General features: G+C 39.1%; 1 protein-coding gene across 1 annotated transcript in view; it reads left to right on the top strand.

Annotated features, from left to right (window-relative positions):
- DYNC2H1 (dynein cytoplasmic 2 heavy chain 1) overlaps positions 1–14,329 on the top strand; it is a 1,178,830-nt gene that overhangs the window by 518,958 nt on the left and 645,543 nt on the right. Inside the window, exon 61 of the mRNA XM_053705582.1 lies at positions 3,851–3,960. Coding sequence (XP_053561557.1) covers positions 3,851–3,960 — 110 coding nt within the window. The remainder of the gene's footprint in view (positions 1–3,850; positions 3,961–14,329) is intronic.

Genomic DNA, 14,329 nt, shown 5'->3' with positions numbered 1-14,329 from the left:
ATTTGACTTCATACATGTTTAACAGACACAATAACCAGCAAGTAAATAAGTAAACAAATAAACAAACATACCCCCCCCTCCCCCGACATGACATTACACCAACATTACCCGTTTAGGTAAGCGAGAAAAGTTAGTTAACCACTCCCCCGGCATCTCTACTTACAACATACTGCAGATATAGATTAAGCTAGCAGAGCAGTGAAATACTGTTGTGGAAAGAGGAGCATACTTATACAACTCGATGATCTCTAACTAAGTACTCAAAGCCCTAGGGGGTGGTCATACAACCTTAACCAAATAACAGTAACACATATGCTCGACACCCACTCTTCTTAATGAGAAACTAAGCCTAGTTAAGGCAGATAAGGTTAAACCATCAATGTAAGGAGAGAAAAAAGGGGAGAGAAAAATGTCACAACAAACATGTTAAACATAATAGGTAACAAACAATCTGGAACAATCTCACCCATCTTCTTATGACTTCAACACAGAGGGCTCAGTTCTTTAAGTAAAAGTCAACCCTTAATCGGTAGTCCAAGAGAAAAAAGTGAGAAGATCAACAGTGCATCCTCTAATAATTTAGCTGCTAGGGTCCCGTTCTGGAAGATTCCTGTCTTGTCGCGACATACTCAATCTTTGTGCACTCCTAGATCTCTGAGGGAGGGGGCGCCACTCCTTGGCCGAGGCACTCAAGCCCCTCTCAGGTTCTTCAGTTGGTCTAGACACATCTGGATCTGGAGGCAGGAATTTCCATCTTTGTAATAGCTCTCGAGTTTGCTGTGGAGACGAAACAATAAACTGATGTCCATCTTTAGTGATATATAGCTTGACCAGGAAACCCCAGCGATATTAATAGCTTTTTCTCTCAAGACTTTGGTGAAGGGCTGGTAATGTCTCCGGAGTTGAAGGGTGTGCGGGGAAAGATCTTGGAAAACCTGAATCTCTGCATACTTCTCAGGAAGCAAATTAGGGCTTGCTAATGTCCTCAGCAGTCTCTCACGGAAGGTATAATAGTGAAGCCGGGCAATAACATCCCTGGGTTTGTCACCCTCAGCTGTTCTAGGTCTCAATGCTCTGTGAGCCCTGTCTATCAACATGTCTTTGTCAATTCCAGTGCCCAGTACAGCTACAAACAGCTCATGTAGATATTTGACTAAATCTTGTGGGAGAACCGTTTCAGGAATTCCTTTTACCCTAATGTTATTGCGTCTGGTCCTGTCTTCCAAATACGCAAGTTTAACTTCCAAATCAGTAAGTTGTTCCGCCAGCCCTTGTGTGTAGCTGAGTAGATTGGTATGCTCTACCGTTAAATCCTCCTGCTTGCGTTCTATGGCATCAGTCCTCTCACCAATGGTTGCTATATCTCTCCTTAGGTCAGCATGACCTTTTTCAAATTTCCTGGAAAGTGAATCATGGTGCGAGGCCAGGAGTGACCTGATATAGTCCATCAATTTATTATCTGCAGCAGAATCTTTATAAGGCAACCGCCCTGTTGACTGAGTTAGAGTCTCTCTTATGCGTTTCACTGAGGCTACTTGCATCAGAGGCCTCATCATCTGAGCCTACGTGCTGTCTAGTGGTAGGTTGGCTGAAATGATCAACTACCGTTCTCTTTGGCACACTGTGAGGCTTTTGCTTCCTCTTGACTGATTGAGACATTTTATTCCTCGGCATATGCAGCGACATATAGAGGGCGAAAATATAGTGCTATAATGGTATATTCTTAATGACTGACTGACTGGGGCTTGGCACCGTGTTGCTGTTTACATATTCATGGTCTAATCTGGCCCCATATGAAACCTATGTAGAGGGGTGTTCCCGTGACCTGTCCGGTCACACCAAATTGCTTCTCAGTATGAACAGTCTCAGTGGGAATCAGAATCAGGCCCTAGATCCCTCCTCTTTGGAGTTGTCCCCTCAGGACGATGTCGGAGCAGGGATGTGGATATGACCCTCAGGCAATCTGGGCCGGCGGGAAAGGGAGAGGAGAGATCTACTTTCCAGAGCAGTCAGACAAGCTAAGTAAGGGGGCAACACCCCAGAGTAGACTATATGGCAGGTTTAGGGAAAACCAAGATCTCAGAACCTTTAATGGGAGAGTGTAATTTGGTGGAAACAATTCAAAGTCTCTGAGTATATGAACACAGACGAAGGCTTCTAGGGATAGGCAACTTTGATCAGCTGAGCAATCTTAAGGTTGTGTTGAAAGTGTCCAGCTTATCTATATACTGTGCTAGCTGTGGTTAGTCTTTCTGAATCAAACCCCCAGATGATTAAATCAGAGCCGTAAGCCTTTAAACCGCAAGGCCAGAGGTGGGCAAAACAGGGAGGCCTGCAAAGGTGTAATATGTTGTTCTCACACCCCACCTAGGGCCTGAGACCAAGCAAAGAGAAGGTGACAATGGTTGGGGTGAAGAAACAACAGCGATCTGTATAAATGAGGCAAGTTATCAGGTGGGACCCGATCCTCATGCAGTGGTGCAGCTGTAAAGTGGCTTTTAGCAAATGTTTAGGGAGCTGTTGTGTTGGGCTGATAAGTAGTGAGTGACATCTGCTAATTAAATGTGAGAGTGGCATACAAACATAATAACACTCCACTCTGCGCCCAAGCAGCAGAGAAACATAAGCTGGCGCAGCAGCAAAATACTAAGACAGTTATAAAGCAATTTATCCAGATTATGAGGAAATTATTTGAGAATGTCCCCAGGGAGGGAATCCCAAAAACAATAATGAAATGAAAACACTGCTGGGTAGGTAGAAATCACTTTATGAGATTGCTGTGTGAGAGTACTTAAAGCAGCACATTTAGTTCAGTAATGATTAAGGTAGGTTTTATGCAGGTTAAACCTGAACTTCCCTCCCTGGACACCCAGACAAGGGAGATAGATACTGAAGAGGTATGCCCAGGCTAAGGTGAAATGAATCCAATGTCACTGCGGTGTTGTAGTGACAAAGTTCACAGAGCGGTGTGAGACAGGGCCTTTGAGTTAAGTATATGTCGCCTGTATAAGAAACAGGGGTAGCAGAAGGTGTCAATGTCCCCAGGCAGCCCACATGTTATACATAAATTAGACTGATCTCACCCGAACTGCATAGAGGAGGGCCCACGCACCGGAACTTCTTAGTGGTTCACCCCACCTCACAAGAGACTCTAGTGCTCCTAGGACAGCCGGCTGGGCACCAACGTTATAATTGTCCCTACTGCTTTAAGGCCACAGACACCTCCGATGGTGGCCTCCTCCTTGCTGAAACAATATGGCCGCGGTTCGCGCCAAAAGGGACAAGGATGAGCACACAGGCCTCTGTTTGCCTTCTTCTTGATCTGCAGGGTCCACCAGTTGCCCCCTCACACCTCACATCACCCTTCTTTGGGCAGCGTGATGCAAGTGAAGTGTCCAGATGTCCGGTTAGCACCGGGTTGTAGGGTGGGACGCGCAAGTAGGCAATGGACCCCTCAGTCACACCAGGGTTTTTGTCGGCTGCAGTCCGCTTCTCTTGGCCTAGATTACAGATGTGGCACAGTTCTTCAGCTCCGGAGCGGATCCCCGACCCTTCCCCGACAGGAAGCTGTTTTTAGGTGTGTATGATGTGGGGTTCACCCAAAATAAAATTTTGTTAGCTAAAACGGTATAATTGACTACTTTTTGGAAATATATGCCAGGAGCTCTGAAGATTTGCTTACGACCAGCACGGCGGTTAGCTCCGCCCCACCAATCAGTTTTTATACACATTTATACAGTTTCATGATTAATTGTTTGTCAACAACACAATGCACATATTCCATTTATTAACTTTTGTACTTTAGCTGACTAGTCCAAATTAAAAATAACATATATTTTTTATTTCTTAGCATTTGATTTAAGACGGTTCCTGTCTACTGAGAGTGAGCAGCTCATTTGGAAAAGTGAAGGATTACCATCAGATGAGCTTTCAATTGAAAATGCACTTGTCATTTTGCAGGTAAGACTTGTAATGATTTGATCTTCTTTTTCCCCACATAATTTTACATTTCTAATGAAGCTGTTTGTATTCTAACTTGCTTTAATGGATGTCCAAAACGTACTAGGAACTTCTACAACTTTAATAAATTTACATTTAATAATGTTTTTCTAATATTTATTATATTAGCTGCAAACAGTATCATCATGAAAAAGTTAGACCATTTCATGAGATTAGATTTCAAACCCAAATTACCATTTTTCAAACACTAAAGCAGGATCAAGTTATGTTTATCTGACATTTTCTTTCATAAGGTGGTTCGAGTCCATGAGCCATTTCTCCTGGGAATAGCCTCTTGGCTACTAGGATGAGGCAAAGATTCCCAAAACTCCAAAAACACTCAATCCCTTCCACATCTGATATGCCAGTCTTATCTTTTCCCCCACATGCGGAAGGTGAAGAATTGAGGTGCTCCAAATTTTTCCTTGAAAAGGGTCCTCAGACCGATTTGAGGCTGATTTTCCCCCTCAGAGAACTCCTACTGAGATACAGAAGAAAGATTGGAGTTTTGGTTAGTGACGCAATTAATCCCAGTGAAGAGTTAATCACAAGCCAGCCACAGTTATCACGGCAACCCGTCTCTTAGCCTCTTCCTGTTGGGTCGTCGCTATACTCTACACGAGAGTCCTCTGCTGTAATGGGATCAGCACTAGATTCAGCACTCTACTTGAAGCAGCCATTTCTGCAGCTGGTAGTGGCTTCTACTCTTTGGTGTGATAATCTCTCTGATCATATTTTAGAAAATTCGATAGAAAACTGTTTGAAACTTCTGAGGTCAGCAAATGCTTTTATCTGTGATGCTATTGTTAATATAATTAGAATTAATGACAAAAATATGGCATTATCGGTTTTTACCAAAAAATCTTTATGGCTCATGTCATGGTGAGCTGGTATAGTCTAAGTCTAGTCTTTTATCTCTTCCTTTTCAAGGAAAACGTTTGTTTGGGCCTGGTCTAGACTGTATGATCTCTACTGTGACTGGAGATAAATAAGCTTTTCTCTCTCAGGATAAGAAGTCTAATAGAAAGAACAGAGCTACCAATCGCTTTTGTTCCGTTTGTCAATCCTCTTCACAAATACAGGTTTCTTCTAGATCTACCAGATTCTTTTCTGGTAGGGGACAGATAATGCCTTTTTTTGGAAGGCCTGGTCTCACACTGTTCATGATTCTAGGGTTTTTTTTTTTTTTTTTTTAAAATTGAGGTTTGATATAAGGCATACAATCTTCTCAAAACCAAAGTGAGTAGTAGTTACAATACAATGTCAAACAATAGTATACAGTATATATAGTATGCCATACAATCTTTGAACCTTACAGTGAGCGCAAGGGGCCACTTTTGAACCACATATAAAGCATAGAGAAGGCAGAAGGCTCCTTGTGATATAGGAGACCACTCATTGGTCTCACCTAATAAACCTCATTTTTATAGTAGAATATTTGAACAGATAAGGTAAATACGGTAGTTAAAGAGGACAATGTACCTATAGAGTTGTTAGAAGAGCCATCATAGTTTAGTTAGGATATATATGGGGTTACAGACTAGTAAGGGACATGGCGAAACAAACAGTGTTTCGTTTTACCAATAAGGTATTTTGCTGTATATCTTTAGGTTTATGACATTAACTATAAACGATGCTTTAACCTTGTATAACAAAAACATCTATATTGAGCTCTAGAAGCAGCCATATCCCCAGCACTCTCAAATTGGGTAGCATGCTATGAGTACTATATAAAACAAGCTATAAAAGTTAGTATAATGTAAATAGAACTGAACTAATAGATGACATTAAACGCCGGCAACTACTCATCAACTGTAGGAGGACAATGTTGTAGTAGCAGAACCCTTTATTGTTCCATTTTAGCTATTCTTCGATTTCCCTTCCCTCTAAGTTAGGTTGAATTAATTAATGTGAGGTGTATCCTTGTCTTGTTATCTCATACTGTAAAGAGCAGTCTCGCAATGTGGGTTCCCGTTAATGTAAGGTTACTATTGAAAGATTGGGTATAAATTATGTTAAATATTTGATATGCTCATCTGACAAATATATAATCCCTCAGGGTCTAATAAACAGATGTTAAGATAGGCTATAGATGTTTAGGCTTTGCAGGAAAAGGTAACCTAGGCTGTCCCGGCCACAGACAACCCAGCCACCAAATGTATTACTGTCTTTTCTTAAGTATAATTACTTGGATTGCATTAAATGACCATAAATGCTACCTCCTCATCTGGAGCATAACTATGTTTCAGTAATGAGCTGGATGATCATCCACTGCTTTAATAAGTACCCTGGAAAATAGCCAAATTAGCAAAAGTGCAGTACACTAGTCTGCGAAGAGCAAGTTACAATAGGGAGACAGACTAAATATATTAATGATTGGCACTCTATAGAAGGACAAGGAACCTACACCTAACCAACATGTTCAGTAGATCACCATGAGCTTGGTATTAACTGCCTAGGTATCTGAAAGCACTCAAGATATGTAATAAAATTGAATAGCATACCTCATGTATATGTATGTATAAAAGGACAGAACACAATGTCAGATACCTATACTAAGGGATAATGCAACAGAGGAAGCTCTCAAAAAACTTAATAGGCTCTCTGAATGAGTGCACTAAATTGTGGCAGGAAATTATTGTCTATTAAACATAGTCAGCATTAGAGCCACACAAAAACAGTTCTAGAGAGTTCATTAGCTTAAGGGTTTCCAATTAAAAAATAAAGCTTACAGAACACATAACAGGTTGCAAACGTCCAACACATTTGGTGTCACTCCCACTGACTTTCTGTCTTTAGCCAACTCCAGACTTATGGGTCAGTAGAAGCACAAAGATCTGTAAGTCTTGTTTAATCGCCATTTTTCTCTTGCGATGTAGCATGTGGGAATCATAGAAAGATCGGCTCATATAGAATACAGATGCAAAGTATTGCCAAATGGAGTGATCACACATAGTTTCTTTGTTCTCTGTAATTATATACAGTAAGGTCTCTTTTGGGACTGTAAGAAGAGATAGTACTTGCTTTAGCTCAAGTCAGTTAGCCATATCAGGGACCAAAATTAAGAAGGTGCATTCAAGCTCACGGTCAGGTTCATCCTCATATCCATTTTGATTAGATGGTTGCGTAACAGAGGGAGCTCATCCTCAGCGACCAAGGGACCATCTATGTCAGCCACTACAACAATCTCACCCTGCGTAGAGGCAGCAGGCATAACATCCATCTTCACAGTGGGGCAGAGTATCGCGGTCAGACGCTCCTCCATTCTCTGGAAATGTTCCACAAGCAGGTCCTGGATTTGGCTCAGTAAAAAGTTGGCCTCCATAATTATCAGAGTATGTGTGCAAGTAGTTGCCGATAGGTAAAAAGAATATTGCTAATGCACACGGTGCCAACTAACGACAGGGGCCAAATTGGACCCCGCCCGGGGGTGGTCCACGTGGCTGATGTTGCAGGCCACAGTTTCAAATGTAGCTCCGGGCTCTGAAGCCTACAGCAATCTCAACACAATTGTATTCAGAGGAAAGATTTTCCTTTATAGATTACGATTATGCTTAGTTTTTGCAAAGATTCACCAGTAAGGCGATAATATGTAGATAATACTGAAATGCTGGAGCAGCTTGCTGAAGTGCAGCTAATCATGGCCGCTGCCCGGAAGTTCCCCCTTTCTTCTGTTAAGTGTGATCAGTCCACGGGTCATCATTACTTCTGGGATATTACTCCTCCCCAACAGGAAGTGCAAGAGGATTCACCCAGCAGAGCTGCATATAGCTCCTCCCCTCTACGTCACTCCCAGTCATTCTCTTGCACCCAACGACTAGATAGGATGTGTGAGAGGACTATGGTGATTATACTTAGTTTTATATCTTCAATCAAAAGTTTGTTATTTTAAAATAGCACCGGAGTGTGTTATTACCTCTCTGGCAGAGTTTGAAGAAGAATCTACCAGAGTTTTGCTATGATTTTAGCCGGAGTAGTTAAGATCATATTGCTGTTCTCGGCCATCTGAGGAGTGAGGTAAACTTCAGATCAGGGGGCAGCGGGCAGATGAATCTGCATAGAGGTATGTAGCAGTTTTTATTTTCTGACAATGGAATTGATGAGAAAATCCTGCCATACCGATATAATGTCATGTATGTATACTTTACACTTCAGTATTCTGGGGAATGGTACTTCACTAGAATTACACTGTAAGAAATACATAAAGCTGTTTAATAACTAGAGATTATGTTTAACGTTTTTGCTGGAATGTAAAATCGTTTTCATTTGCTGAGGTACTGTGTGAATACATGTTTGGGCACTATTTTTCCACTTGGCAGTTGCTTAATCTGTTTTTCTGACAGTTTCTGTTCTCCCTCACTGCTGTGTGTGAGGGGGAGGGGCCGTTTTTTGGCGCTTTTTCTATGCATCAAATATTTCAGTCAGCAACTCATTGTATTCCCTGCATGATCCGGTTCATCTCTACAGAGCTCAGGGGTCTTCAAACTTATTTTGAGGGAGGTAATTTCTCTCAGCAGAGCTGTGAGAATTATAGTTTGACTGAGATAAAAAACGTTTATTCTGTAATTTGTTTCCTGCTTTCAGAATTTGTTATCTTTGCTAATGGGATTAAACCTTTGCTAAAGTTGTGTTGTTTACAAGGATTGAGGCTATAACTGTTTCAAGAATGAGGCCTCTGTTGAACAGATTTGCAAGGCTGCAACTTGGTCTTCGCTTCATACTTTTTCCAAATTTTACAAATTTGACACTTTTGCTTCTTCGGAGGCTATTTTTGGGAGAAAGGTTCTTCAGGCAGTGGTTCCTTCTGTATAAAGAGCCTGCCTATCCCTCCCGTCATCCGTGTACTTTTGCTTTGGTATTGGTATCCCAGAAGTAATGATGACCCGTGGACTGATCACACTTAACAGAAGAAAACATAATTTATGCTTACCTGATAAATTCCTTTCTTCTGTAGTGTGATCAGTCCACGGCCCGCCCTGTTTTTAAGGCAGGTAAATATTTTTTAATTTATACTCCAGTCACCACTTCACCCTTGGCTTTTCCTTTCTCGTTGGTCCTTGGTCGAATGACTGGGAGTGACGTAGAGGGGAGGAGCTATATGCAGCTCTGCTGGGTGAATCCTCTTGCACTTCCTGTTGGGGAGGAGTAATATCCCAGAAGTAATGATGACCCGTGGACTGATCACACTACAGAAGAAAGGAATTTATCAGGTAAGCATAAATTATGTTATTCTAGGGTTTCTTAGTTTCTTATGGATACAAAATGTAGTTCAGATCAAGGTCTCCCAGGGTAAGGTTTCTTCTTTCCCATGTTCAAAGGGACCTTGTAAAAAGGACACATTGAAAAAAAACGCTTGAGCCTTTACAGCAGGGGAGATAAACGTTGGCCCTCCAGAGATTTTGGAACTACATTTTCAATGAGGCTCAGCCTGTTTGAAGTTTCTGAGCATCATAGGAAATGCTAGCTGACCATCATGGAAAATGTATATGTCCAAGATGGACTTAACTTCATATTTCTATTCACAAAGACCATCACCAGTTCATGAGATATGCATACAAGGACAAACATTTTCAGTTTATTGCTCTACCATTTGGTCTTGCTATTTCTCCCAGAATCTTTACAAATGTCAGGGTATTTAGGTGGCTCTGTACCTGGATGATATCTCGGTATAGGCTCCATCTTTACCTTTAGCAGTATCTCATACCAACAGGCTTTTGATGTTTCTTCACAATCATGGCTGGAGTATCAATATTCCAAAAAAATCTCTTTCTCCTCTAGTCTCTTTTCTAAAAGTCATTATAGACTCATAACACTTTCTTTTACCCATCAAAGGAGATCAAAGTGACAGACAACACTTGTGAAACTTCAGTCAACTTCCAATTCTACATTAGCCTTTGCATGGAAGTATTGTGTCCTATGATCACAGCATCAGATTCTATTCCTTTTGGTCGGTTTCACATGAGTTTGGTTTGCAGATCTGGTACAGTTATCCTCTGTGGTCTCTTCCACTAAGGCATGACCTTCTGTCTCAAGGCCCCTTTTATCATAAAGATCTAGAGTCTCTCAACTTGAAGGCTTGGAGATTGAACGCTTAACTTTAAATCAAAGATATTTTTTTTCTGATGCTGTAGTTAAAACTTTAATTCAGGCCTAAAAGCTAGTTACAAGAAAAATATATTGCAAGATTTGGAAAGTTTTTATTTCCTGGTGTGAAAAACAAGGTTTTAGCTGACATTCTTTTAGAATTCCTAGAGGGCTTAGATAAAGGTTTATCTGCTAGCTTTTTAAAGGTCAGGTTTCAACTCTTTCTGTATTGTACCACAAGTAAATTGATGAACTTCCTGACATTGAGAGCTTTGTTCAAACTTCAGTCAGGATAAGACTAGTGGTAACCCAGTTTTTCCTCCTTGGAACCTTTATTTGTTTCTGAGGGTTTTCTGGTCTATCCTTTTAAACGTATGCATAGTTTGAAGATTGGGCTTTTGTCTTGGAAGGTCTTGTGTCTTTTAGCTGTATCTTTGACTAGAAGCGTTTCTTATTTGTTAGCTATTTCCTCCGAGCCTCCTTATCTTGTTTTTTACCAGGATAAAGCAGTTAGATTTTTTTTACAGAAGGTTGTTTCTTCAGATAATTTTAATAGGGAGATTGTAGTTCTTTGTCCTATTCCATTAAAAATTCTAAAGAAAGGCCCCTAAATAATTTAGATGTAGTGAGAGCTTTAAAATTCTACTTACATGCTACAAAGGATTTTAGACAATCTTCTAATTTGTTTATTCATTTCTTGAGTCTACGCAAAAGCCAGAAGGCCACAGCTGTTACTTTAACTTCTTGGCTAAAACTCTTGATTCACAAGGATTACTTGGTGGCAGGAAAGTCTCCACCTATACTCAATACAGCTTATTCCACTAGATCAGTTTCTACTTCCTGGATTTCTAAAATAAGGCTTCTATTGAACAAATTTGCTAGCTAGCAACTTTGTCATCTTACATACATTTACTAAATTCTACCACTTTGATGTTTTTGCTTCTTCTGGAGTGGTTTTTAGTAGGAAAGTCCTCCAGGCAGCAGTGTTTGGACATCAGGTACTTGCCTTCTTAAAAAAATGTTGTCAAGCCCAAATTACTTGTTGACTCCACAGCTTGGAGTAATGACTCGTGGACTCTCCCCACCTTATAAAAGAAAAACAAAATTGCTTGCCTGATAAATTTCTTTCTTTCATGGTGGTGTTTTGAAATGAATACTACGATGTAGTTATATTTTGACCTGCTGGGTTTTTGATTTTTGTTAGTTTACACAAAATATATGCTTCAATATAATTAAAGTTCAAATAACCATTATTTTAAGAAATAGAAATGCTACCAACGTACATTTTCACACAGACTATGAAACGTAAATATTAGATCTACACATAGCAGATATATATATATATATATATATATTATTTTTTATAATTTTTTTTTTTCAGTTCAAATAATTTATTTTTCTGTGTAGAAATGATGCTGCTTCAAAGAATAGTGTTAGTTGTCTCTTTAAACTTGTAACAATTACTAGTTTATATGTACGTTGATAACATAACTTAATATGTTGTAAATTAAGAAATGTATAGATTTTTAAATATTGCTGTTATGTTACCTGCTGTAGAATTTACAGTATATATTTTCCGATGTATCAATCTAAATTCTGCTGTGTTTCTTCATATTTTTTACTTTTTTTTATTTTTTTTCCTTCCATGCTGTATCATTCATGCTTGTTTTTAAGTGAATTGCATATTTCTTTTATTTGTATATTAAAAATATTTTCCCATTTCATTTGCTACATTAGATCTGTGGCTTGAAAATATCGGTAAGACTGTCATTTAGAAGACATTACTTTTTGTTTCTTTTAAGGTTACCTGGGTTCACCTTTTCCTTTGGGATTTCTTTTATTTCTCTGTGTTTGGAACCTTGGTTGTAAATTGGTGTAGCAGAATTTATTAAAATGTATTAAAATATAATTTGCACTGCTAGTGATTTTTTCTATCCTGAATAGATATACAATATAGTCCAACTGCAACTAATGGTATTCTATTTGCAGTGCTGTACCTTTTATTTAAACTATAAAGGGATATTAAACACTAAGGGCTAGATTACAAGTTAAGCGCAAAATATTGCTATCGCAAAAGCGATATTTGCTCTCAACTTAATAATACCAGCGCATGCAAATGTGCGCTGCTATTACAAGGGAGGTGCATAGGGAACGCGACCTCACATTCGCATTGCATGGAATCATTGCACTTATGAGAGCGCGATTCGTTTTCATACTGTGAGACATGGCATGTGAACTAGCGCAGAGAAGGGGTTAGTCGCACAGCGATGGGCAGCAGATATAAATATATTTCTAACAATTTCAGAATTAAATTACAGGAAAAGTGGACAAAATAAAAAATGAATGGTGTTTAATGTCCCTTTAAAAGGAACTGAAACCTAAAACTTTTCCTTCATGATTCAGACACAGCATACCCTGTGCTTAGTTCTCTTGGTATCCTTTTTTTTCAAAAGTATATTTAGGTAGAATTAGGAAGTGGGAGCTAGCTGCTGATTGGTGGCTACACATTAATGCTTTCGTTGGCTTACAAATGTATTCAGCTGTCTTCGATTAGTGGTTTGCTGTTCCTTCAACAATAGAAGTACATTTGGAAGTTGTTTAAAAATGTATGCTCTCTCTGAATCATGAAAGAAAAAAAATGGGGCTTCATGTCCCTTTTAATAAAATGACAAATTAGCTATCCCAACCCTAATTCTTTATTAAATACATTTTAACTGTTGCCCAAAGACCTAGGCCTAGATCTGTAGCAAGTTGCTATAATTTAGCCTCAATGATAAAATGTATTGATGATTTGTCATAGTTACATAGTGACGTTTTTAGCAACCTGATTAAACTTAACACCACTATCAATTATCGACTGCATACTATACGTATTTAATGTCTCCTTACGACCTGCCAGATAACTGCATTCAATGTACCAGCCCTTTAACCCTAACCAAGATTAACCCTATCTTCTACTGACCCTCAAACCACAGGTAACCCTAAATGCTACCTGGATTCCACCAATGTAGCTATTAACCCAATCTGCTAGAGCCCCTGACTGTCAAATAACAGTTTACTGCTACTGACTTGGCTTCTTAAATTGCTATTGGCCTAATCCCAATGCCTGTTTCTTTTGATTTTAATTCATTCCACTATATTGTCTCCACCACTATTAAACCCGCCACAAAAAAACTAAATTATTTACACATATACACAGTGCAAATTATGTTTGTTATAAATGTTTTGGAATGTGTTTCCTCTTTTAAACTATACATCTATCAATTCTCTTTGTTGGGCATGGTCAGTTTTCAAGTTATTTATTGATTTATACAAATCTTTAAACCATTATAATAAAGTAAGTAATTTATTTGTGTTTATTATAATCTACTACTATAATGAGTTTTTTACTTTCGAGATTATGTTATATATTATTTTTTTATTTTCAAAATTTGATTTTTTTTCCCTAGAATTATGCAGTGCTTGAATATCACTAGAAGTTTTACAGTACACCTAAAATATTTAAGCATTCTTGGCAGAAATACAAATCAGTTCTATTCGTCCGTCTGTAATTACATTGCTTAAAGTTTAAATATTCTAATTTCCATTGGAGCCATAAAGTTGTGAAATGTTCACAAATAGTAAAAGATTGCTATTGGCTGGGCAAAATTAGCAACAAAGAAACATATTTCTCCAACATAGGTGTGTCCGGTCCACGGCGTCATCCTTACTTGTGGGATATTCTCTTCCCCAACAGGAAATGGCAAAGAGCCCAGCAAAGCTGGTCACATGATCCCTCCTAGGCTCCGCCTACCCCAGTCATTCTCTTTGCCGTTGTACAGGCAACATCTCCACGGAGATGGCTTAGAGTTTTTTAGTGTTTAACTGTAGTTTTTCATTATTCAATCAAGAGTTTGTTATTTTCAAATAGTGCTGGTACGTACTATTTACTCAGAAACAGAAAAGAGATGAAGAATTCTGTTTGTATGAGGAAAATGATTTTAGCAACCGTAACTAAAATCCATGGCTGTTCCACACAGGACTGTTGAGAGCAATTAACTTCAGTTGGGGGAACAGTTTGCAGTCCCTTGCTGCTTGAGGTATGACACATTCTAACAAGACGATGTAATGCTGGAAGCTGTCATTTTCCCTATGGGATCCGGTAAGCCATGTTTATTACGATTGTAAATAAGGGCTTCACAAGGGCTTATTTAAACTGTAGACTTTTTCTGGGCTAAATCGATTGATTATTAACACATATTTAGCC

This window comes from Bombina bombina, chromosome 3 (genome assembly GCF_027579735.1).
Source record: "Bombina bombina isolate aBomBom1 chromosome 3, aBomBom1.pri, whole genome shotgun sequence".
Taxonomy (NCBI): Eukaryota; Metazoa; Chordata; class Amphibia; order Anura; family Bombinatoridae; genus Bombina; species Bombina bombina.
The sequence above is the reverse complement of the archived record's forward strand: the minus strand, read 5'-3'. Positions and strand labels throughout refer to the sequence as shown.